The sequence below is a fragment of the Myxine glutinosa genome, chromosome 1, assembly GCF_964187855.1.
Source record: "Myxine glutinosa chromosome 1, kmMyxGlut1.1, whole genome shotgun sequence".
NCBI classification, from domain to species: domain Eukaryota; kingdom Metazoa; phylum Chordata; class Myxini; order Myxiniformes; family Myxinidae; genus Myxine; species Myxine glutinosa.
In genome coordinates this window covers 187,155,031-187,179,517 of record NC_136261.1, presented here as the reverse complement: position 1 = coordinate 187,179,517, position 24,487 = coordinate 187,155,031, and the positions used below count along the sequence as shown (strand labels likewise).

Here is a 24,487-nt window from a genome sequence, read left to right as displayed (position 1 = left end):
GATATCATCCAGGTAGACGTAGACAAAATCCAAGTCGCGCAGGACGCTGTCCATCAGTCGCTGGAACGCCTGAGCCGCATTCTTCAGACCGAAGGGCATGCGCAGGAACTCGAAGAGTCCGAATGGCGTGATGACCACCGTCTTCGGGACGTCCTCCGGCCTGACGGGGACCTGATGGTAGCCGCGTATGAGGTCCACCTTCGAGAAGAAGGACATGCCCGCCAAACGGGCGGAAAAGTCCTGAATGTGGGGGACGGGGTAGCGGTCGGGAGTTGTGGCGTCATTGAGACGGCGATAGTCCCCGCACGGTCGCCATCCCCCGCCGGGCTTCGGCACGATGTGCAGCGGCGACGCCCAAGCGCTCTCTGAGCGCCGAACGATGCCGAGTCGCTCCAGGGTAGCGAACGCCGCTTTTGCCACCGCCAGCTTCGTCGGCTCGAGGCGGCGTTCCCGGGCGTAGACCGGTGGCCCGACGGTGGGGATGTGATGGGCCACCCCGTGCTTGACAGCCCCCGCCGAGAAGGTGGGCCGCGTGAGGGCCGGGAAGCCAGCGAGGAGGCGGGTGAATGCGTCCGCTGCCGGAAGCGTACAGACCAACGTGGCCGGAACCGAACCGTTCGGCAAGCCGCTTGGCAAGCCGCTCGTTGAGCTGCTCGACGAGCTGGGCAACGCACAAGCGAGCGAGCTGAACGTCTCGGCCTGGACAAGACGTCTGCGCTTGACGTCGACCAGGAGCCCATTAGCGCACAGGAAGTCCGCGCCAAGCAGTGCCATGGGCACGTCGGCGGTGACGAACGTCCATCGGAAAACCTGCCCTCCGAACCGCAGAGAGAGGCAGCATTTTCCGTACGTACGGATGGGCGTCCCGTTCGCGGCAAGCAGCGCGGGGCCCCCACCCGCGGCGTGCTTGTCTGACGTGCCGGCGGGAACGACACTCACCTGTGCTCCCGTGTCGCACAGGTAACGGCGCCCGGAGAAGGTGTCCGTTATGAACAGCAGGCTGCTCGAACGGCCGGCGCTCATCGCCACTATTGAGCGCCGGCCCGGGCATTTCCCGACCTGTTGAAGGAGCATGGCAGATGACACTGCCGAGCTTCGTTGCCGAACTTGGCGTGGAACCAGCACCAGGTGGTGGAGCTGGAGGAGCGCGGCTGGCTCCGCCAGGCCGGTGGAGTTGGCGGGTTTCCCCGCGGTGGCGGTTTTCGCCGCGGCGGTGGGCGGGGCGTGGCGGCGGTCACGAGGTGCGTATCAGCATGCTGCGTATGCTGTATAAGCTGATGCTGTGGATCAGCAGCATCAGCAGCATTAGCAGCATCAGCCACGAGGGCCGTGACGGCCACGCCGACTCTCGCCCGCGTGTCCGAAGCGGCGAAGTACTTGTCCGCCTCGGCTGCCAATGCTCGGGGTTCCGTTAGCCCGGTCCCGGCCAACGCGAGGCGAACCTGCGCTGGAAGTTGGCGACGGAAAAGTGCCCGGAATAGAGAACCGGGGGCTTCGTCGCCCAACAGTGACAGCATATGGTCCATTCGGACCGACGGGCGCGTGTCACCGAGCTCGGGGAGATCCAGGAGGCGGTCGGCCCGTGCGTCGTCTGTGAGGCCGAACGTGGCTAGGAGTAGCCGCTTGAGTGCCTCGTACTTGTGGCCGTCCGGTGGGTGGCGAAGGACGGACACAACTCGAGCGGCCGTGCCGGGCCCGAGGGAGGCGACGACGTGGCAATAGCGCGTGTCATCGCCGATGAGGCGCCGAAGCTGAAATTGGGCTTCGGCCTGGACGAACCAGACTTCGGCCTGAGCCTCCCAAAATTCGGGAAGTTTGATGAAGTTGGCCATGGCAATGGCGTCGCGTGTGGAAGGATCGCTCCGGCAGATCCAACGTCGAGGGGGTCACCAGTAAAGCGCGGCGTTACGCGCGCTGCTTGCGAGCAAGGAGGAAGCGGACAAGCGGTAACTTATAAGCGTCTTTATTTCAGGAGCTCACTGTAACACTGGCGCGCTCCGGACTGCGCGCCCGGTGTATATCATGAGGCCACGCCTACCCCTCGGGCGTCGCCACCGCCCACTTGGTGCGCGGAATGATGTCACCACGCCAGTGGGCTTTTGTGTCCGCCACAACATGATATTTGAAAAAGTTATGGACGAGTTATGAATAAACTCGGTGAATGAGTTGGTTCGGTGACAAGAACAAGCCGATTAGATTTTGGTTCAGGTCCGAATCCAGATCTGGCCTATCAGTGGGATACAAAACGTAAACTGTTCAACCTGGCGGAAGTATGTGCTCCACCGAGTGCCGTCTAGTTTTAAACTCTGAATCTGCAGGTAGAACAACCCACCCACTTCCATGCTAACTCGAAGTGTAAAATAAACAATATCAAACTTCGTAAACGAACCCAAAATGTAGCCGACTACCTGCAGATTCAGAACGAAAATTCCATTCTGAAGTGTGAACCCAAATCCCTCCTGCAGGTGTGGCGTGCCCACCTCCTGACGTCACCGGACGAGTGTGTCATCACGTACGGCATGACGAAAGCCGCATCTGCACAGGTAGTTGAACTGTTGCGGAAGCGAAGCCTTCCTGTTGCTGTTCTGTAGTTCTTTTGCGATTGTTTTAATACGCACCGCGTTTACCACTTGAGGGGTGCGGCTTTCTTGGTACAAGCGCGATGGAAGATGCGTTTTAATCGAGTTTCGATCGTGAAAAGCGTCTCGATCGGTTTTTATCTGCATGTTTTCAACTTTCATTATGTCGTCGCCGAGACAAGTGATCCTTCCACTCATATTCGCCCTGACCCTCACCTGCGCGCATATTTGGCCTTCCTTCAATCTCACCTTAAACGGTAAGAACACCACCCGACGGGATTATTATGAACATCCAGGGATCTATTATAATGAATTGTTCAGGTTACATTTAGTTTTCAATGCCGTTTGCAAGTAGTCCCTGGGGGGACCTCGGGAAACGTCCATGTACACTACCAGTACTAGTAGGCAGTATCGTACGTCCCTCCCGGTCCTCGCCTTACCTTGCTCACTAAAGGATGAACGTTGTTTCTGTTTTACAATGGAGGGATCATGCAATTGTAGGTTAATTATTACTAGCATCGCCATATAATCTATAATGTAATATAACGTTTATAATGTCGGACTTTCAAATGTCATGCCGAGGTTACACACTGCATTCTTATAAATATATTTTTTATTTATCCTTCGTGTGTGTGTGTGTGTGTGTGTGTGTGTGTGTGTGTGTGTGTGTGTGTGTGTGTGTGTGTGTGTGTGTACACGTGCGTGTGTGTACACGTGCGTGTGTGTACACGTGCGTGTGTGTATACGTGTGTGTGTGTGTGTACACGTGCGTGTGTGTACACGTGCGTGTGTGTACACGTGCGTGTGTGTATACGTGTGTGTGTGTGTATACGTGTGTGTGTGTATACGTGTGTGTGTGTATGTGTGTGTGTGTGTGTGTGTGTGTGTGTGTGTGTGTGTGTGTGTGTGTGTGTGTGTGTGTGTGTGTGTGTGTGTGTACGTATACGTTGTGTGTGTGTGTGTGTGTGTGTGTGTGTGTGTGTACGTATACGTGTGTGTGTGTACGTATACGTGTGTGTGTGTACGTATACGTGTGTGTGTGTGTACGTATACGTGTGTGTGTGTGTACGTATACGTGTGTGTGTGTGTACGTATACCTGTGTGTGTACGTATACCTGTGTGTGTACGTATACCTGTGTGTGTGTACGTATACCTGTGTGTGTGTACGTATACCTGTGTGTGTGTACGTATACCTGTGTGTGTGTACGTATACGTGTGTGTGTACGTATACGTGTGTGTGTACGTATACGTGTGTGTGTGTACGTATACGTGTGTGTGTGTACGTATACGTGTGTGTGTACGTATGCGTATACGTGTGTACGTATGCGTATACGTGTGTGTGTGTGTACGTATACCTGTGTGTGTGTACGTATACCTGTGTGTGTGTACGTATACCTGTGTGTGTGTACGTATACCTGTGTGTGTGTACGTATACCTGTGTGTGTGTACGTATACCTGTGTGTGTGTACGTATACCTGTGTGTGTGTACGTATACCTGTGTGTGTGTACGTATACGTGTGTGTGTGTACGTATACGTGTGTGTGTACGTATGCGTATACGTGTGTACATATGCGTATACGTGTGTGTGTGTACGTATACCTGTGTGTGTGTACGTATACCTGTGTGTGTACGTATACCTGTGTGTGTGTATGTATACGTGTGTGTGTGTACGTATACGTGTGTGTACGTATACGTGTGTGTACGTATACGTGCGTATGTACGTATACGCGTATGTACGTATACGTGTGTGTACGTATACGTGTGTGTACGTATACGTGTGTGTGTGTGCGTATAGGTGTGTGTGTGTACGTATACGTGTGTGTGTGTACGTATACGTGTGTGTGTGTGTGTGTGTACGTGTGTATACGTGTGTGTGTACGTGTGTATACGTGTGTGTGTACGTGTGTATACGTGTGTGTGTGTACATGCGTATATGTGTGTGTGTACATATGTATATGTGTGTATATGTGTGTGTGTACGTACATATACGTGTGTGTACGTACGTACATGTGTGTGTGTGTACGTGTGTGTGTGTGTATGTACGTATACGTGTGTGTGTATGTACGTATACGTGTGTGTGTGTGTGTGTGTGTGTGTGTGTACGTATACGTGTGTGTGTGTGTGTGTGTGTGTGTGTGTGTGTGTGTACGTATACGTGTGTGTGTGTGTGTACATACGTGTGTGTGTGTGTGTGTGTGTGTGTGTGTGTGTGTGTGTGTGTGTGTGTGTGTGTGTGTGTGTGTGTGTGTGTGTGTGTGTGTGTGTGTGTGTGTGTGTGTGTGTGTGTGTTTCGCTATTTTGCTCACATGGCTGAACAGATAGTCGAACTTTAAGAGGTTCATCTGTGAGTGCCGGGGAAAGTTCTGGACAAAAATTTACTTTTTTAAAAATTAGAACAAAAAAAAGTTGGATTTTTCTGCTTTTTTATCGCTCTATATATTGCCTAAGCCTTTGCAGCTATGTGAAAGGTAATATTAAATGATCCCTGACCCCATTCCTTAGTGTATGTAGGGAAATGTTTTAAAGCCCCCACCAAAAATAAACCAGCCAAAGAATAGACCTCTGCCAGTAGCAATTAATACAGGTTAAATTTTTTGGCTTCAACATACCTTCCATTTTTTGTAATACATCCTTGAATCGTATTTTCCAACTTGTTGAAAACATTCTCTAGTTGCTCCTGAGTAATTTCATGCGTTTGTGATCTTGGCCCAAAGTTCATCCAAAGACTATTGTTGTTGCATAAACAACAGTTTTACATAACCCCATAAAATGTAGTGTAATAGGGATAGGTCAGTCCAATAAATTGGTCCACGTCTACCAATCCACTTGTCTGGGAAGACATCATTGAAGTACTGTCGCACATTCGAAGCATAGTGACAGGGCGCCAAGTCTTGCTGGTATAATGTGACGAGAGATTTAATCATCATAGTGTTGAAACAAATAAATTCCAATAACATTGTAAAGTAACGGTCACCATTAACTGCTGCTTCTTAAAAATTTTTTTAAAAACGACCAATGATACGCAAGTCCTTGAGAGAACACCAGACATAATTTTTGGTGTCAATTTAATGTTGCTAGACTCCCTGATGTTTTCCTGTCGCACAAATGTGGTAATTGTGGTGATTGACTTTACCACTGATGTAGTAGTTGCCTCATCAGAGAATGTCAACTCGTCAAGAAACCCAGGGTAATTGTGGGTTTAACAACGGCAATAACAACAATATTTATATTAACATTAACAAAACTTGATGAATTATGCTTCCATATGCCATTTACAGTTTGTTTCTAACATGTGTGCATCAAAAGTTATAAACGTTCAAAGTTGCACAAGGACTTTATGGACCAATTGTCCTTGTATATGTATGTTTACTGACTTACAGACACATTGCATTTATCATCTCCCGCAGGCAATCATGAGATTGACTTTTGTCGGCCAGTTATTGCTAACTTCACTGATCGTTCCCTATCTGGGGAAAAATTGATTCGGCAGTTGATCAACCCCATTGGTGACTGCCCAAGAGCATGCTGTCGTGAGCTTGGATGTGACTCGACTGTTGAAGAAAGAAAAAGCAATGGTGATTTAGTATGCCAGCTATGGAATTGTGGAAGTGCATGCAACGATGTAACTACCGCGGGAAGCATCACGAGACACTTGAAAAGGCCTCGTGAAGATCTGTCAAATAATGTGCGCCAGAAGAGGTCAGAAGATGGTGTGCCCAAAAGTCGATTACCCGGTAAGTTTTGGAGATATTCACTTTTTCTGTTTCAGTCTCTCTCTCTCTCTCTCTCTCTCTCTCTCTCTCTCTGTCTCTGTCTCTGTCTCTGTCTCCCTTCTGTGTTCATGTTTTGGATGCAGTGTGTTTCGAATGAAATTTTCTTGAGGGGAAGCTTCACACCTTAATTTGCTTCATCACATTATGCTATGTGTATTTTGTGTGAGAAAACACCTATTTTGACCAGAGAGGGGTTGGAGTGTATTGGTGGGGAGGGGTTGTGTATAAGCAATATGAATAATAGGCTCACTTTCTAAGTTGTCTGGTCTGCATTCAATCCTCAAATAAATAGTCTGCGATGTAAACTACACTTGACGGACAGGGAATTGCATTCGAAAGCGCACTTTCCTTCTGAGGGAATGCTTATCAGGATGCTGTGATGGGGACACACTACAACAACTGATGACTGATGCGGATGCCATTAATCCATCTTTCATCTCATGTGATGCCATTATAGAATTAGTGGCGCACTAACATAACGACAGATGACACTCAGCTTTATTTCATTTAAATAAATAAATAAAAAATAACCACCTTTAGAGGCCATTTTTCCCCGCAAGCGGGGGTTGGCCTTTTTCGGGGACCGTGGTTGTTGTTGTTTTTTGGTCCCCTTTTTGAAGCAATGTTTTACGGCCAGATGCCCTTCCTGACGCCAACCCTTTTTGTCGCCTTTTTACGACAAACAGGGAATTACCAGTGAACTGGTACTCAATTTGCCGACCTCGGAAGGATGACAGGCTGAGTCAACCCCCCTGGCGTTAATTCAGCGATCGACTGGGATTCGAACCCAGGATCCTAGGATCCTAAGCCCTCACCCTAGCCGCTTGCCCAACACCAGGGCTTTATTTAAATGGAAAAGTCCGACTTTATTTCATTTAAATGGAAAATATATTTTTATATTCTGAAACAGTGTTGACTATTTTGAAGTTGCAGCATGTCATTTTGAGCATGCAGTACAGTCGAAAACAGAAGTGAGCTGTTTAGCTTACTTTCCCAGAGATTGAAATAGACGGAAAAAAAAGAAACATGGTTGCCTAACAAGAAAGTGAAAACAAACAGGGGAAGAGGAAAGAGATGAGGGGAAGAAACACTGTCACCTGCATGTAAGAAGATTGGACTAGGTATGGTCATTGTGGGGGGAAAAGATCATTGGTTGGACTGGCCTCTAAAGGTCATTTGTTTTTTTTGTTTTTGGTTGTAGTGGGGAAATGACATGTGATGGTCGTGTACAATCTGCTTGAGAACTTAGAGGGAAGAGTGACAATGAATCACCTTCAGAAGGCAGTTTTTACAAATGGAAGAAAAGCATGCAGCACACAAGAGGTGTTGGTAGAAAGCCTGAATTTTAGGAATTTGATGAAATGGAAGTTACTGGAAGAGCACATGTTCTGGGGGAGTTTGTAAGGGTCAGATAGCTGAGAGAGAGAGCAAACGTTGCTATAACATGGAAGAAGAAGTATAAATTAGAGGCCCCAAACTATTTGCAATGCAAGAGCAACAAGCTTTGGGCTTTGGCCTCATCATGGGCGATGGCAATAATGTTGAAAGCCTTAGATTCCATATAAGTGAACAAATTAACGGCAACTATTTGTCACGCTGCACTCACGTAGATGGAACCGAGATATATTAATTGTAATCCATCATTCACTGTGATTGTTAGTGTCACGATAAAACAAATGGACTCGTGGAATGTTTCACGACAGCTGAGAGAACGCTGAAACTGACGTTTGTTTGCCAGATTAACCCCAAATTTACCCACGCATGGCCGAATTTGGGTGTCAGAGTGAGGATTCTAACTCAACGATATATGTATATGTATATGTATATATATATACATACAGTCGCGTGAAAAAGTAAGTACACCCCATGTAAAGTTTTGACTTTTTCAACATATTTCAACATACAGCTATTTGATCTTCATTTCAACAATATTGATAGGTAAAGGTGATAAAATGTAACAAATATCATAAAACATTTACATTTTGTAGTCCATTGTATAATTTAAATAAACATAAATGCATATTTCGCATTTGGAAAAAGTAAGTACACCCCATGAAATGTTTTTAAAATCTTTTTAACATATGTGGACATATCAATATTTGATCTTCATTTAAACAGTATCTAAAGATATAGGTCATCTAATTCAACAAAAAACAATGATTAATTGACTGCAATAATTTATTCAACAAAAAATTGTTGCATGCACAGCTGGTTTCAAATCCCCCCACAACATCTCGATGGGATTTAGATCCGGGCTTTGACTTGGCCATTCCAGAACCCTCCATTTCTTTCTTTTCAGCCATTCCTTGGTGGATTTACTGGTATGTTTAGGGTCATTGTCATGTTGCACGGTCCACCTTCGGTTGAGCTTCAACTTTCTGACAGATGGCCTCACATTATCCTCAAGCACCCTCTGGTACAATGAAGAATTAATGGTGGATTCTATGATGGTGACATGCCCAGGCCCTGATGCAGCAAAGCTGCCCCAAACCATAATATTTCCACCACCATGCTTTACAGTTGGTATCAGGCTCTTGTGGTCAAATGCTGTCTTTGGTTTTCGCCAAACATGTCTTCTGGTACTGTGGCCAAATATCTCCACCTTTGACTCATCTGTCCAGAGCACATTGTTCCAGAAGTGCTGGTCTTTGCCTTGGTGTTCATTGGCAAACTTTAGTCTTGCCCTGATGTTCTTTCTGGACAGCAAAGGTTTCCTCCTGGCACACCTCCCATGTAGATCAAATATGTGCAGCCTCTTTCTAATGGTAGACTCATGCACTTTGACATCAACAGTGGCAAGACCTACCTGTAGGTCCCGTGATGACATTCTGGGGTTCTTAGAGACTTCTTTCAGCATCTTGCGGTCTGCTCTCAGGCTGTACTTGCTGGGGCGGCCTGGCCTGAACAAGTTGGCAGTTGTTTGGAATCTTCTCCACTTGTAGATGATCTTCCGGACAGTCGAATGATTGATTTCAAATTGTTTGGAGATCTTTTTAAATCCCTTCCCAGACTCGTAGGCATCTATAACCTTCTTTCTGAAGGCCTCAGAGAGCTCTTTTGATCTAGGCATGGTGACGCCGCACACTTCAACAACAAAGAGCAAAGCAAACTAAATGTTTGAGGTTTAAATGAGACAGGTTCCTCCAAGATCCTCTCTAACGATGTTCTAATCATTTGCACTTGAGCTGGTGCACCGGATTCTAATTTTAGGTATTTGAAGTGGTGATAAATGTGGGGGTGTACTTACTTTTTCCACATGCGAAATTTGCATTTATGTTTATTTAAATTATACAATGGACTACAAAATGTAAATGTTTCATGATATTTGTTATATTATATCACCTTTATCTATCAATATTGTTGAAATGAAGATCAAATAGCTGGATGTTGAAATATGTTTTAAAAGTCAAAACTTTACATGGGGTGTACTTACCTTTTCACGTGACTGTATATTCATTGGAAAAGAAATGAAGAGAGGCTTGAGATCAAACAAAGGAAATAAATAAACTGAAAAGACAGTGCTTAATCTAGTAGCTTCCCTTGGATTTAGCTTATCTTATAATAAGCCTCATCACTCAATAAGTATGTAAACAATACAAAGAGAAGATTAGAGATTCCCATGGGCAGGGTGGATGTGTAAGGCCCTCCTTTTTGCTCAAGGCACCGTTGGCTAGTTTTGGTCTGATGTGTAGGCTGCCATTTCCCCACACATGACGGGCTCAAGGTGTCACTTGGGTGTGGTCGCAGGAAGGATCGGTGTCTGGGAATTATGACTCCCCTCGTAGATCACAGCACAGGGGCACAATCTGCAGCTGTCTGTTGTCCAAGATTGAATAACTTGCTGAAGGACTTCTGCGGAATTGCTTTGTTGGATGTCTGTCTAGCTGAATGTACATGGAACCTCACCATTCAAAGACCTGCTGAATATACTGCACAATCTCCTGTGGGATTACCGTTTGGTCGCTTCAGGTGTGGTTTGAAACTTGTGAATGTCTGCAGCTGTGGAGGAACCCAGGTAGAGTTTGAAACAGCAAACTGTTTACCTTGTGTTTCTTTTCGTGGTTACTTCATGCAGCTTTCGTTGGCTGGAAGAGCATGGGGGTTAATTTATGGAAATCCTAGCCACCTGGAGTAATTGATTAGGTGAGAGATGATTGGTTATTCCTTACAATTGTGGCTGAGAGACGTCATTGGGTCTCGTTATTTGTGTAGATGTGCACATATACACATACACACACTCTCTGTCTCTCTCTCTGACATAAATATGTTTGACATTCTATAACATATATTGCTGATGCAATATCAAAGTAACTTTCTCGAATATGTCAAGCTCTATGATTATTTCTACCTTCTGACGCATACATTGTTTATCTTAAGCTCTTGCTTAGTACTCCAGCTCTCTCCACATACTGCCTGCACCACCTCCCTCAGAAAGCACTTGACACTGATTTATTGACTAACAGGATGATGGATCGCACAAGGGTAATATTTGGTTTGGGCTGTACTTTTTTGGTTTCTATGTCATTAGCCCATCCCACCACGCAGCAGGAGACAGTGTTTTGCAATCCCTTCTGTGTGTATGTATGTCCGTCTCTCCAGGCCATAACTTTTTTTTACCACTTGAACTTGTTTTCATCAAATTCTCAACAAACCTTTACGATGTGAATATGGAGAAAATAATTAAAAATTGGGTTTAAATGTGAAAGGGCAAAGTCTTAGTGACTTTAAATAGCTCGTATTACCCCGCTGCAGCGCGTCATGATTGAGATGCCCTGGTTTTTTAGCTCACCTGGAACGTAGTTCCGGGGAGTTTATGTGATGGTGCGTCGTTAGTCCTCAGTCCGTAAACACTTGCAACTTCTTCTCTGAAACCGCGGATGCGATTGTGACCAAACTTGGCATAAATGATATTTGTAATGTTGTGACTAAAGTTTTTTTCACGGCATTAACGGCATTAAGTCAGTTGCCCCCCAAGATAGGTATGTTTTTTGTTTGTTTCTTTAAAGTCTTATGATTACGTTCGTATGATTCTACGTGCTGTCCTGACTTTTAGCAACCATTGAAATTGGTTTTAAATACCATGATACTGGTTAAAATACCTTTAGTCAATGCAGTATACTGCTTTATTCTACCAGGTGCGCACCCAGGGATATTGACCCTATTTTTAAAATCGCTTCCATGTTTCGTTATTTATATTCCATTGTCTGTTTCAGATTTATATTCTAATTCAGTGTGTCTGTCCAGGCTGTAACATTTTTACTAATTGAGCTTTTGCCATCAAGTCTTCAACAAACCTATTATGAGAATATGGAGGACACAATTTAAAAATATCTACAATTTTGTTTTTTTTTAAGTGTCGTATTCATAAAGTTTAGTTTGAGTACAAAGCAGATGTGGACGGACTTTGCACTTTAGATGCTTTCTAGTTTGTTTGTCGATGCTGCACACTCCCTGTATGTAACTCCACTCTGTGAGTACCAAAAGCAAGCTTTCACTGCCATGGACATTAGTCATTGTCATACTGTAGTGTGTCCTAGCCATGTCTGGTTTCTTTTTGGCATGCTATAATAATCCATAGATAATTTGTGTGAGTGAGCCGTAAGTGCATGCAGGTTATTTGGCCAACTGCTATTGCAACAGCATCATTTTGTAAACCAGCTGTGTATTTGACAACCTTGCCTCATTGGAAAACCTCCCTAATTTACAATCATCTTGAACCATTAATTCAGTGGATCTATGAGGTGGAATCTTAGTAAGGCTTCAGTGGATCTATGAGGTGGAATCTTAGTAAGGCTTCAGTGGATCTATGGGGTGGAATCTTAGTAAGGCTTCAGTGGATCTATGGGGTGGAATCTTAGTAAGGCTTCAATGGATCTATGAGGTGGAACCTTAGTAAGGCTTCAGTGGATCTATGAGGTGGAATCTTAATAAGGCTTCAGTGGATCTATGGGTGGAATCTTAGTAAGGCTTCAGTGGATCTATGGGGTGGAATCTTAGTAAGGCTTCAGTGGATCTATGAGGTGGAATCTTAGTAAGGCTTCAGTGGATCTATGAGGTGGAATCTTATTAAGGCTTCAGTGGATCTATGGGGTGGAATCTTATTAAGGCTTCATTGGATCTATGAGGTGGAATCTTAGTAAGGCTTCATTGGATCTATGGGGTGGAATCTTAGTAAGGCTTCATTGGATCTATGAGGTGGAATCTTAGTAAGGCTTCAGTGGATCTATGAGGTGGAATCTTAGTAAGGCTTCAGTGGATCTATGGGGTGGAATCTTATTAAGGCTTCATTGGATCTATGAGGTGGAAGCTTAGTAAGGCTTCATTGGATCTATGAGGTGGAATCTTAGTAAGGCTTCAGTGGATCTATGGGGTGGAATCTTATTAAGGCTTCATTGGATCTATGGGGTGGAATCTTATTAAGGCTTCATTGGATCTATGAGGTGGAATCTTAGTAAGGCTTCATTGGATCTATGAGGTGGAATCTTATTAAGGCTTCATTGGATCTATGAGGTGGAATCTTAGTAAGGCTTCAGTGGATCTATGAGGTGGAATCTTATTAAGGCTTCATTGGATCTATGAGGTGGAATCTTAGTAAGGCTTCAGTGGATCTATGAGGTGGAATCTTATTAAGGCTTCAGTGGATCTATGAGGTGGAATCTTATTAAGGCTTCAATGGATCTATGAGGTGGAACCTTAGTAAGGCTTCAGTGGATCTATGAGGTGGAATCTTAATAAGGCTTCAGTGGATCTATGGGTGGAATCTTAGTAAGGCTTCAGTGGATCTATGGGGTGGAATCTTAGTAAGGCTTCAGTGGATCTATGAGGTGGAATCTTAGTAAGGCTTCAGTGGATCTATGAGGTGGAATCTTAGTAATGCTTCAGTGGATCTATGAGGTGGAATCTTATTAAGGCTTCAGTGGATCTATGGGGTGGAATCTTATTAAGGCTTCAGTGGATCTATGAGGTGGAAACTTAGTAAGGCTTCAGTGGATCTATGGGGTGGAATCTTATTAAGGCTTCAGTGGATCTATGGGGTGGAATCTTATTAAGGCTTCATTGGATCTATGAGGTGGAAGCTTAGTAAGGCTTCATTGGATCTATGAGGTGGAATCTTAGTAAGGCTTCAGTGGATCTATGGGGTGGAATCTTATTAAGGCTTCATTGGATCTATGAGGTGGAATCTTAGTAAGGCTTCAGTGGATCTATGGGGTGGAATCTTATTAAGGCTTCATTGGATCTATGGGGTGGAAGCTTAGTAAGGCTTCATTGGATCTATGAGGTGGAATCTTAGTAAGGCTTCATTGGATCTATGGGGTGGAATCTTAGTAAGGCTTCATTGGATCTATGGGGTGGAATCTTAGTAAGGCTTCAGTGGATCTATGAGGTGGAATCTTAGTAAGGCTTCATTGGATCTATGGGGTGGAATCTTATTAAGGCTTCATTGGATCTATGGGGTGGAAGCTTAGTAAGGCTTCATTGGATCTATGGGGTGGAATCTTAGTAAGGCTTCATTGGATCTATGGGGTGGAATCTTATTAAGGCTTCAGTGGATCTATGGGGTGGAATCTTAGTAAGGCTTCATTGGATCTATGGGGTGGAATCTTAGTAAGGCTTCATTGGATCTATGGGGTGGAATCTTAGTAAGGCTTCAGTGGATCTATGAGGTGGAATCTTAGTAAGGCTTCATTGGATCTATGGGGTGGAATCTTATTAAGGCTTCATTGGATCTATGGGGTGGAAGCTTAGTAAGGCTTCATTGGATCTATGAGGTGGAATCTTAGTAAGGCTTCAGTGGATCTATGGGGTGGAATCTTAGTAAGGCTTCATTGGATCTATGAGGTGGAATCTTAGTAAGGCTTCAGTGGATCTATGGGGTGGAATCTTATTAAGGCTTCATTGGATCTATGGGGTGGAATCTTATTAAGGCTTCATTGGATCTATGAGGTGGAATCTTAGTAAGGCTTCAGTGGATCTATGAGGTGGAATCTTAGTAAGGCTTCAGTGGATCTATGAGGTGGAATCTTATTAAGGCTTCATTGGATCTATGGGGTGGAATCTTATTAAGGCTTCATTGGATCTATGGGGTGGAATCTTATTAAGGCTTCAGTGGATCTATGGGGTGGAATCTTATTAAGGCTTCATTGGATCTATGAGGTGGAAGCTTAGTAAGGCTTCATTGGATCTATGAGGTGGAATCTTAGTAAGGCTTCAGTGGATCTATGGGGTGGAATCTTAGTAAGGCTTCATTGGATCTATGAGGTGGAATCTTAGTAAGGCTTCAGTGGATCTATGGGGTGGAATCTTAGTAAGGCTTCAGTGGATCTATGGGGTGGAATCTTATTAAGGCTTCATTGGATCTATGGGGTGGAATCTTAGTAAGGCTTCAGTGGATCTATGGGGTGGAATCTTAGTAAGGCTTCATTGGATCTATGAGGTGGAATCTTAGTAAGGCTTCAGTGGATCTATGGGGTGGAATCTTAGTAAGGCTTCAGTGGATCTATGGGGTGGAATCTTATTAAGGCTTCATTGGATCTATGAGGTGGAATCTTAGTAAGGCTTCATTGGATCTATGAGGTGGAATCTTAGTAAGGCTTCAGTGGATCTATGGGGTGGAATCTTAGTAAGGCTTCATTGGATCTATGAGGTGGAATCTTAGTAAGGCTTCAGTGGATCTATGGGGTGGAATCTTATTAAGGCTTCATTGGATCTATGGGGTGGAATCTTATTAAGGCTTCATTGGATCTATGAGGTGGAATCTTATTAAGGCTTCATTGGATCTATGAGGTGGAATCTTAGTAAGGCTTCAGTGGATCTATGAGGTGGAATCTTAGTAAGGCTTCAGTGGATCTATGAGGTGGAATCTTATTAAGGCTTCATTGGATCTATGGGGTGGAATCTTATTAAGGCTTCATTGGATCTATGGGGTGGAATCTTATTAAGGCTTCATTGGATCTATGAGGTGGAATCTTAGTAAGGCTTCATTGGATCTATGAGGTGGAATCTTATTAAGGCTTCATTGGATCTATGAGGTGGAATCTTAGTAAGGCTTCAGTGGATCTATGAGGTGGAATCTTATTAAGGCTTCATTGGATCTATGAGGTGGAATCTTATTAAGGCTTCATTGGATCTATGAGGTGGAATCTTATTAAGGCTTCATTGGATCTATGAGGTGGAATCTTATTAAGGCTTCAGTGGATCTATGAGGTGGAATCTTATTAAGGCTTCATTGGATCTATGAGGTGGAATCTTAGTAAGGCTTCAGTGGATCTATGAGGTGGAATCTTATTAAGGCTTCATTGGATCTATGAGGTGGAATCTTATTAAGGCTTCAGTGGATCTATGGGGTGGAATCTTATTAAGGCTTCATTGGATCTATGGGGTGGAATCTTATTAAGGCTTCAGTGGATCTATGAGGTGGAATCTTATTAAGGCTTCATTGGATCTATGGGGTGGAATCTTATTAAGGCTTCAGTGGATCTATGAGGTGGAATCTTATTAAGGCTTCAGTGGATCTATGGGGTGGAATCTTATTAAGGCTTCATTGGATCTATGGGGTGGAATCTTATTAAGGCTTCATTGGATCTATGGGGTGGAATCTTATTAAGGCTTCAGTGGATCTATGAGGTGGAATCTTATTAAGGCTTCATTGGATCTATGGGGTGGAATCTTATTAAGGCTTCATTGGATCTATGGGGTGGAATCTTATTAAGGCTTCAGTGGATCTATGAGGTGGAATCTTATTAAGGCTTCAGTGGATCTATGGGGTGGAATCTTAGTAAGGCTTCATTGGATCTATGAGGTGGAATCTTATTAAGGCTTCATTGGATCTATGAGGTGGAATCTTATTAAGGCTTCAGTGGATCTATGGGGTGGAATCTTATTAAGGCTTCATTGGATCTATGGGGTGGAATCTTATTAAGGCTTCAGTGGATCTATGAGGTGGAATCTTATTAAGGCTTCATTGGATCTATGGGGTGGAATCTTAGTGAGGCTTCATTGGATCTATGGGGTGGAATCTTATTAAGGCTTCAGTGGATCTATGGGGTGGAATCTTATTAAGGCTTCAGTGGATCTATGGGGTGGAATCTTATTAAGGCTTCAGTGGATCTATGGGGTGGAATCTTATTAAGGCTTCAGTGGATCTATGGGGTGGAATCTTATTAAGGCTTCAGTGGATCTATGGGGTGGAATCTTATTAAGGCTTCATTGGATCTATGGGGTGGAATCTTAGTGAGGCTTCATTGGATCTATGGGGTGGAATCTTATTAAGGCTTCAGTGGATCTATGGGGTGGAATCTTATTAAGGCTTCAGTGGATCTATGGGGTGGAATCTTATCAAGGCTTCAGTGGATCTATGAGGTGGAAACTTATTAAGGCTTCAGTGGATCTATGGGGTGGAATCTTAATAAGGCTTCAGTGGATCTATGGGGTGGAATCTTATTAAGGCTTCAGTGGATCTATCGGGTGGAATCTTAGTAAGGCTTCAGTGGATCTATGAGGTGGAATCTTAGTAAGGCTTCAGTGGATCTATGGGGTGGAATCTTAGTAAGGCTTCAGTGGATCTATGAGGTGGAATCTTAATAAGGCTTCAGTGGATCTATGGGGTGGAATCTTAGTAAGGCTTCAGTGGATCTATGGGGTGGAATCTTAGTAAGGCTTCAGTGGATCTATGAGGTGGAATCTTAGTAAGGCTTCAGTGGATCTATGGGGTGGAATCTTAGTAAGGCTTCAGTGGATCTATGGGGTGGAATCTTAGTAAGGCTTCAGTGGATCTATGGGGTGGAATCTTAGTAAGGCTTCAATGGATCTATGAGGTGGAACCTTAGTAAGGCTTCAGTGGATCTATGGGGTGGAATCTTAGTAAGGCTTCAGTGGATCTATGAGGTGGAATCTTAGTAAGGCTTCAGTGGATCTATGAGGTGGAATCTTAGTAATGCTTCAGTGGATCTATGAGGTGGAATCTTATTAAGGCTTCAGTGGATCTATGGGGTGGAATCTTAGTAATGCTTCAGTGGATCTATGAGGTGGAAACTTAGTAATGCTTCAGTGGATCTATGAGGTGGAATCTTAGTAAGGCTTCAGTGGATCTATGAGGTGGAATCTTAGTAATGCTTCAGTGGATCTATGAGGTGGAAACTTAGTAAGGCTTCAGTGGATCTATGGGGTGGAATCTTATTAAGGCTTCATTGGATCTATGAGGTGGAAGCTTAGTAAGGCTTCATTGGATCTATGAGGTGGAATCTTAGTAAGGCTTCAGTGGATCTATGGGGTGGAATCTTATTAAGGCTTCATTGGATCTATGGGGTGGAATCTTATTAAGGCTTCATTGGATCTATGAGGTGGAATCTTAGTAAGGCTTCAGTGGATCTATGAGGTGGAATCTTAGTAAGGCTTCAGTGGATCTATGGGGTGGAATCTTATTAAGGCTTCATTGGATCTATGAGGTGGAATCTTAGTAAGGCTTCAGTGGATCTATGAGGTGGAATCTTATTAAGGCTTCATTGGATCTATGAGGTGGAATCTTATTAAGGCTTCATTGGATCTATGGGGTGGAATCTTAGTGAGGCTTCAGTGGATCTTTGGGGTGGAATCTTAATAAGGCTTCAGTGGATCTATGAGGTGGAATCTTATTAAGGCTTCATTGGATCTATGGGGTGGAATCTTAGTGAGGCTTCAGTGGATCTTTGGGGTGGAATCTTAATAAGGCTTCAGTGGATCTATGGGGTGGAATCTTATTAAGGCTTCAGTGGATCTATCGGGTGGAATCTTAGTAAGGCTTCAGTGGATCTATGGGGTGGAATCTTAGTAAGGCTTCAGTGGATCTATGAGGTGGAATCTTAGTAAGGCTTCAGTGGATCTATGAGGTGGAATCTTAGTAATGCTTCAGTGGATCTATGGGGTGGAATCTTAGTAAGGCTTCAGTGGATCTATGAGGTGGAATCTTAGTAAGGCTTCAGTGGATCTATGAGGTGGAATCTTAGTAATGCTTCAGTGGATCTATGGGGTGGAATCTTATTAAGGCTTCATTGGATCTATGAGGTGGAATCTTAGTAAGGCTTCATTGGATCTATGAGGTGGAAACTTAGTAAGGCTTCAGTGGATCTATGGGGTGGAATCTTATTAAGGCTTCAGTGGATCTATGGGGTGGAATCTTATTAAGGCTTCATTGGATCTATGAGGTGGAATCTTAGTAAGGCTTCAGTGGATCTATGAGGTGGAAACTTAGTAAGGCTTCAGTGGATCTATGGGGTGGAATCTTATTAAGGCTTCAGTGGATCTATGGGGTGGAATCTTATTAAGGCTTCATTGGATCTATGAGGTGGAAGCTTAGTAAGGCTTCATTGGATCTATGAGGTGGAATCTTAGTAAGGCTTCAGTGGATCTATGGGGTGGAATCTTATTAAGGCTTCAGTGGATCTATGGGGTGGAATCTTATTAAGGCTTCATTGGATCTATGGGGTGGAATCTTATTAAGGCTTCATTGGATCTATGAGGTGGAATCTTAGTAAGGCTTCATTGGATCTATGAGGTGGAATCTTATTAAGGCTTCATTGGATCTATGAGGTGGAATCTTAGTAAGGCTTCAGTGGATCTATGGGGTGGAATCTTATTAAGGCTTCATTGGATCTATGAGGTGGAATCTTATTAAGGCTTCATTGGATCTATGAGGTGGAATCTTATTAAGGCTTCAGTGGATCTATGAGGTGGAATCTTATTAAGGCTTCATTGGATCTATGAGGTGGAATCTTATTAAGGCTTCATTGGATCTATGAGGTGGAATCTTAGTAATGCTTCAGTGGATCTATGAGGTGGAAACTTAGTAATGCTTCAGTGGATCTATGAGGTGGAATCTTATTAAGGCTTCATTGGATCTATGAGGTGGAAGCTTAGTAAGGCTTCATTGGATCTATGAGGTGGAATCTTAGTAAGGCTTCAGTGGATCTATGGGGTGGAATCTTATTAAGGCTTCATTGGATCTATGGGGTGGAATCTTATTAAGGCTTCATTGGATCTATGAGGTGGAATCTTAGTAAGGCTTCATTGGATCTATGAGGTGGAATCTTATTAAGGCTTCATTGGATCTATGAGGTGGAATCTTAGTAAGGCTTCAGTGGATCTATGAGGTGGAATCTTAGTAAGGCTTCAGTGGATCTATGGGGTGGAATCTTATTAAGGCTTCAGTGGATCTATGGGGTGGAATCTTATTAAGGCTTCAGTGGATCTATCGGGTGGAATCTTAGTAAGGCTTCAGTGGATCTATGAGGTGGAATCTTAATAAGGCTTCAGTGGATCTATGGGATGGAATCTTAGTAAGGCTTCAGTGGATCTATGGGGTGGAATCTTAGTAAGGCTTCAATGGATCTATGAGGTGGAACCTTAGTAAGGCTTCAGTGGATCTATGAGGTGGAATCTTAAAAAGGCTTCAGTGGATCTATGGGTGGAATCTTAGTAAGGCTTCAGTGGATCTATGGGGTGGAATCTTAGTAAGGCTTCAGTGGATCTATGAGGTGGAATCTTAGTAAGGCTTCAGTGGATCTATGAGGTGGAATCTTAGTAATGCTTCAGTGGATCTATGAGGTGGAATCTTATTAAGGCTTCAGTGGATCTATGGGGTGGAATCTTATTAAGGCTTCATTGGATCTATGAGGTGGAATCTTAGTAAGGCTTCATTGGATCTATGGGGTGGAATCTTAGTAAGGCTTCATTGGATCTATGAGGTGGAATCTTAGTAAGGCTTCAGTGGATCTATGAGGTGGAAACTTAGTAAGGCTTCAGTGGATCTATGGGGTGGAATCTTATTAAGGCTTCATTGGATCTATGAGGTGGAATCTTAGTAAGGCTTCAGTGGATCTATGAGGTGGAAACTTAGTAAGGCTTCAGTGGATCTATGAGGTGGAAGCTTAGTAAGGCTTCATTGGATCTATGAGGTGGAATCTTAGTAAGGCTTCAGTGGATCTATGGGGTGGAATCTTAGTGAGGCTTCATTGGATCTATGAGGTGGAATCTTAGTGAGGCTTCATTGGATCTATGAGGTGGAATCTTAGTAAGGCTTCAGTGGATCTATGGGGTGGAATCTTAGTGAGGCTTCATTGGATCTATGAGGTGGAATCTTAGTGAGGCTTCATTGGATCTATGAGGCGGAATCTTATTAAGGCTTCAGTGGATCTATGAGGTGGAATCTTAGTAAGGCTTCAGTGGATCTATGAGGTGGAATCTTATTAAGGCTTCATTGGATCTATGAGGTGGAATCTTATTAAGGCTTCAGTGGGTCTATGAGGTGGAATCTTATTAAGGCTTCAGTGGATCTATGAGGTGGAATCTTAGTAAGGCTTCAGTGGATCTATGAGGTGGAATCTTAGTAAGGCTTCATTGGATCTATGAGGTGGAATCTTATTAAGGCTTCATTGGATCTATGGGGTGGAATCTTAGTGAGGCTTCATTGGATCTATGAGGTGGAATCTTATTAAGGCTTCAGTGGATCTATGGGGTGGAATCTTATTAAGGCTTCATTGGATCTATGAGGTGGAATCTTAGTAAGGCTTCAGTGGATCTATGAGGTGGAATCTTAGTAAGGCTTCATTGGATCTATGAGGTGGAATCTTATTAAGGCTTCATTGGATCTATGGGGTGGAATCTTAGTGAGGCTTCATTGGATCTATGAGGTGGAATCTTATTAAGGCTTCAGTGGATCTATGGGGTGGAATCTTAGTAAGGCTTCATTGGATCTATGAGGTGGAATCTTATAAAGGCTTCAGTGGATCTATGGGGTGGAATCTTATTAAGGCTTCATTGGATCTATGAGGTGGAATCTTATTAAGGCTTCAGTGGATCTATGAGGTGGAATCTTATTAAGGCTTCATTGGATCTATGAGGTGGAATCTTATTAAGGCTTCAGTGGATCTATGGGGTGGAATCTTAGTGAGGCTTCATTGGATCTATGGGGTGGAATCTTATTAAGGCTTCAGTGGATCTATGGGGTGGAATCTTATTAAGGCTTCAGTGGATCTATGGGGTGGAATCTTAGTAAGGCTTCAGTGGATCTATGAGGTGGAATCTTATTAAGGCTTCATTGGATCTATGGGGTGGAATCTTAGTGAGGCTTCATTGGATCTATGGGGTGGAATCTTATTAAGGCTTCAGTGGATCTATGGGGTGGAATCTTATTAAGGCTTCAGTGGATCTATGGGGTGGAATCTTATTAAGGCTTCAGTGGATCTATGAGGTGGAATCTTAGTAAGGCTTCAGTGGATCTATGAGGTGGAATCTTAGTAAGGCTTCATTGGATCTATGGGGTGGAATCTTAGTAAGGCTTCATTGGATCTATGGGGTGGAATCTTAATAAGGCTTCAGTGGATCTATGGGGTGGAATCTTAATAAGGCTTCAGTGGATCTATGGGGTGGAATCTTAGTAAGGCTTCAATGGATCTATGAGGTGGAACCTTAGTAAGGCTTCAGTGGATCTATGAGGTGGAATCTTATTAAGGCTTCATTGGATCTATGAGGTGGAATCTTATTAAGGCTTCATTGGATCTATGGGGTGGAACCTTAGTAAGGCTTCATTGGATCTATGAGGTGGAATCTTATTAAGGCTTCATTGGATCTATGAGGTGGAACCTTAGTAAGGCTTCATTGGATCTATGAGGTGGAATCTTATAAAGGCTTCATTGGATCTATGAGGTGGAATCTTAGTAAGGCTTCAGTGGATCTATGAGGTGGAATCTTAGTAAGGCTTCATTGGATCTATGAGGTGGAATCTTATTAAGGCTTCATTGGATCTATGAGGTGGAATCTTATTAAGGCTTCATTGGATCTATGAGGTGGAATCTTATAAAGGCTTCAGTGGATCTATGAGGTGGAATCTTATTAAGGCTTCATTGGATCTATGAGGTGGAATCTTATTAAGGCTTCAGTGGATCTATGGGGTGGAATCTTATTAAGGCTTCAGTGGATCTATGGGGTGGAATCTTATTAAGGCTTCATTGGATCTATGAGGTGGAATCTTATAAAGGCTTCAGTGGATCTATGAGGTGGAATCTTATTAAGGCTTCATTGGATCTATGAGGTGGAATCTTATTAAGGCTTCAGTGGATCTATGGGGTGGAATCTTATTAAGGCTTCAGTGGATCTATGGGGTGGAATCTTATTAAGGCTTCAGTGGATCTATGGGGTGGAATCTTAGTAAGGCTTCAGTGGATCTATGAGGTGGAATCTTATTAAGGCTTCATTGGATCTATGGGGTGGAATCTTATTAAGGCTTCATTTGATCTATGGGGTGGAATCTTATTAAGGCTTCAGTGGATCTATGGGGTGGAATCTTAGTGAGGCTTCATTGGATCTATGGGGTGGAATCTTATTAAGGCTTCATTGGCTCTATGGGGTGGAATCTTATTAAGGCTTCAGTGGATCTATGGGGTGGAATCTTAGTGAGGCTTCAGTGGATCTATGAGGTGGAATCTTATTAAGGCTTCATTGGATCTATGAGGTGGAATCTTAGTGAGGCTTCATTGGATCTATGAGGTGGAATCTTAGTGAGGCTTCATTGGATCTATGAGGTGGAATCTTAGTGAGGCTTCATTGGATCTATGAGGTGGAATCTTAGTGAGGCTTCAGTGGATCTATGAGGTCGAATCTTATTAAGGCTTCATTGGATCTATGGGGTGGAATCTTATTAAGGCTTCATTGGATCTATGAGGTGGAATCTTTGTGAGGCTTCATTGGATCTATGAGGTGGAATCTTAGTGAGGCTTCATTGGATCTATGAGGTGGAATCTTAGTGAGGCTTCAGTGGGTCTATGAGGTGGAATCTTAGAAAGGCTTCAGTGGATCTATGAGGTGGAATCTTATTAAGGCTTCATTGGATCTATGAGGTGGAATCTTATTAAGGCTTCATTGGATCTATGAGGTGGAATCTTATTAAGGCTTCATTGGATCTATGAGGTGGAATCTTATTAAGGCTTCATTGGATCTATGGGGTGGAATCTTATTAAGGCTTCATTGGATCTATGAGGTGGAATCTTAGTGAGGCTTCAGTGGGTCTATGAGGTGGAATCTTAGAAAGGCTTCAGTGGATCTATGAGGTGGAATCTTATTAAGGCTTCAGTGGATCTATGGGGTGGAATCTTATTAAGGCTTCATTGGATCTATGGGGTGGAATCTTATTAAGGCTTCATTGGATCTATGGGGTGGAATCTTATTAAGGCTTCATTGGATCTATGGGGTGGAATCTTATTAAGGCTTCATTGGATCTATGGGGTGGAATCTTATTAAGGCTTCATTGGATCTATGGGGTGGAATCTTATTAAGGCTTCATTGGATCTATGGGGTGGAATCTTATTAAGGCTTCATTGGATCTATGAGGTGGAATCTTATTAAGGCTTCATTGGATCTATGAGGTGGAATCTTATTAAGGCTTCATTGGATCTATGAGGTGGAATCTTATTAAGGCTTCATTGGATCTATGGGGTGGAATCTTAGTAAGGCTTCAGTGGATCTATGAGGTGGAATCTTATTAAGGCTTCATTGGATCTATGAGGTGGAATCTTATTAAGGCTTCATTGGATCTATGGGGTGGAATCTTAGTGAGGCTTCATTGGATCTATGAGGTGGAATCTTATTAAGGCTTCATTGGATCTTTGGGGTGGAATCTTATTAAGGCTTCATTGGATCTATGAGGTGGAATCTTAGTGAGGCTTCATTGGATCTATGAGGTGGAATCTTATTAAGGCTTCATTGGATCTATGAGGTGGAATCTTATTAAGGCTTCATTGGATCTTTGGGGTGGAATCTTATTAAGGCTTCAGTGGATCTATGGGGTGGAATCTTATTATGGCTTCATTGGATCTATGAGGTGGAATCTTATTAAGGCTTCATTGGATCTATGAGGTGGAATCTTATTAAGGCTTCATTGGATCTATGAGGTGGAATCTTATTAAGGCTTCATTGGATCTATGAGGTGGAATCTTATTAAGGCTTCATTGGATCTATGGGGTGGAATCTTATTAAGGCTTCATTGGATCTATGAGGTGGAATCTTATTAAGGCTTCATTGGATCTATGAGGTGGAATCTTATTAAGGCTTCATTGGATCTATGAGGTGGAATCTTATTAAGGCTTCAGTGGATCTATGAGGTGGAAT

General features: G+C 43.5%; 1 protein-coding gene across 2 annotated transcripts in view; it reads left to right on the top strand.

Moving 5' to 3' along the window:
• The first annotated feature begins 2,510 nt into the window (after positions 1–2,510).
• Positions 2,511–24,487, top strand: part of LOC137432063 (papilin) — a 200,703-nt gene continuing 178,726 nt past the window's right edge. For both annotated transcript variants that reach the window (XM_068123806.2, XM_068123801.2), the window contains exons 1-2: positions 2,511–2,836; positions 5,987–6,313. In XM_068123806.2, the coding sequence (XP_067979907.2) occupies positions 2,725–2,836; positions 5,987–6,313 (439 nt within the window). In that variant the 5' untranslated portion in view covers positions 2,511–2,724. The remainder of the gene's footprint in view (positions 2,837–5,986; positions 6,314–24,487) is intronic.